At 59.0% G+C, this 1913-nt stretch overlaps 1 protein-coding gene across 1 annotated transcript in view; it reads right to left on the bottom strand.

The window, feature by feature from the left end:
* The window catches only part of ELAC1 (elaC ribonuclease Z 1), a 3339-nt gene extending 2776 nt beyond the window's left edge, over nucleotides 1–563 (bottom strand). The window contains exon 1 of the mRNA XM_018078763.2: nucleotides 367–563. Coding sequence (XP_017934252.1) covers nucleotides 367–523 — 157 coding nt within the window. The 5' untranslated portion in view covers nucleotides 524–563. The remainder of the gene's footprint in view (nucleotides 1–366) is intronic.
* Between the last annotated feature and the right edge of the window lie 1350 nt (nucleotides 564–1913).

The following is a 1913-nucleotide window of genomic DNA, read 5'->3' on the forward strand; positions in this document are numbered from 1 at the left end:
ACCACAGACACGCCACAGCCTCGCTGGGAAGGGAAAAAAAGCGCAGCGTTTGCCCGCAGGGGAGGCACACGGCGGGTTTCACCCGGAGCTGCCTCCGCACGAACAACAGACTTTGCTCCGGCTCAAAGCCGGTCCGTGGGCCCACCCTTGGAATCACAGAGCCCCAGCAGTCAATGCAGGAGGGTCTGGTTCTGGAGCACGGGTTGTGGTCGCCGCCCAGCAGGTTCAGCCCCTTCAGACGCACTTCAGACACTTGGCCTGTGTTCAAACACCTCGAGGACGAGGCATTTCGTTCGGGTCGCTCCAAACTTCTCCCCCTCACCAAAAAAAAACACAAAACCAAACCCGCCTTTCGGCAGCACAGACCTGCCCTGAGGTGGCTCCTCATGAGCTGTGTCTGGGTCCCCTCCCCGCAGTCGAAGAGCCAGCACTCCCCTTCCCGGCGAAGCACCAGCGCCGACGCCCCTCTGGTGGGAGAGGGGTATGCCGAGCCCGTGCCCAGGAAAGTTATCTCCATGGACATCCTGGGGGTGCTGCTGTGGCGCCTGGAAGAGAGATTTTTGAGCTGCTCCATGTCAGGCATCGATTTCTGTGCTCTGCTGAGCAGGGACAGGACCCCGGGAATGGCCTGGAGTTGTGTGAGGGCAGGGTTAGGTTGGATCTCAGGAGAAGGTTCTTCCCCCAGAGGGTGGTTGGGCACTGAACAGGCTCCCCAGGGCAGTGGGCACAGCCCCAAGGCTGACAGAGCTAAAGGAGCCTTTGGATGATCCTCTGGGGCACAGGGCAGGATTGTTGGGGTGTCCTGGTCAGGGCCAGGAGCTGGACTGGATGATCCCTGTGGGTTCCTGGACTGGATGGTCCCTGTGGGTTCCTGGACTGGGTGACTCCCTGTGGGTTCCTGGACTGGGTGACCCCTGTGGGTTCCTGGACTGGGTGACCCCTGTGGGTTCCTGGACTGGATGGTCCCTGTGGGTTCCTGGACTGGATGGTCCCTGTGGGTTCCTGGACTGGGTGATCCCTGTGGGTGCCCTCCCAGCTCAGAACACTCTGTGTTTCTGTGTATTTGGGGAAGAAACCAGCATTTTTGTTTTAAATGAACAGACGCGTCCTCCGTGCCGCAGTGTGAGGACCAAATTCCTTCCCCCCCTCCCAAAAAAAAATAAAAGCAAAACCTCCCTGGAGCAGGATATGACTTCCAGGCAACACGTCACTTACAGGCAGATCTTTCTGTCAGTGGCAGGCTGCAAACACGCTGCCCAAACACGAGACCTTTGGGGGTTACCTGGAGAAACAGCCCTACCCACAGTCGGAATTGCCCCAGTCTCTGAACCCACTGTTATTTGTTCCTTCTGTGCTCCATTCAAACACGGACTTTTCCTGCACGGGATTTTGCTCCCCGAGCCTTTTCAGAGTCACCGACACCGAACGGGCCCTGCTGACATTCACAGGCCACTCCCGGGCGTCAGGAGGGGGCAGCCCAGAACCGCAGAGGGGGAGATCCCCTGGACGGGGGGCTTGGAGCAACCCGAGCTCCCGGTGGAAGGTGTCCCTGCCCACGGCGGGGGGTGGAACTGGATGGGATTTAAGGTCCCTTCCTTAATCCAGTCTGTGATTCCACGATTCCCAAAGCAAACAGCCTCCTCCCAAGCACACCGAGGTGCAACCTGGCCTTGGGGGGCCGGGGAGGGGAGTGGCAAATGCCCGTCACACCCCCCCCGAGAGGCAGAAATAAACGTTTTGCTTCCTTTTTCTCCGTGTAAAATCGCAGAAATGTGCAACAATTGAATGGCTTCGGCTGGAGGGGATTTTAAGGATCATCTTGGTCCAGCTCCCCTGCCACGGGCAGGGACACCTTCCACTAGCCCAGGTTGCTCCAAGCCCCGTCCAACCTGGCCTTGGACACTTCCAGGGAT

The sequence above is a fragment of the Manacus vitellinus genome, unplaced genomic scaffold, assembly GCF_001715985.3.
Source record: "Manacus vitellinus isolate BGI_N305 unplaced genomic scaffold, ASM171598v3 scaffold_42_pilon, whole genome shotgun sequence".
In the NCBI taxonomy this organism is placed as follows: Eukaryota; Metazoa; Chordata; class Aves; order Passeriformes; family Pipridae; genus Manacus; species Manacus vitellinus.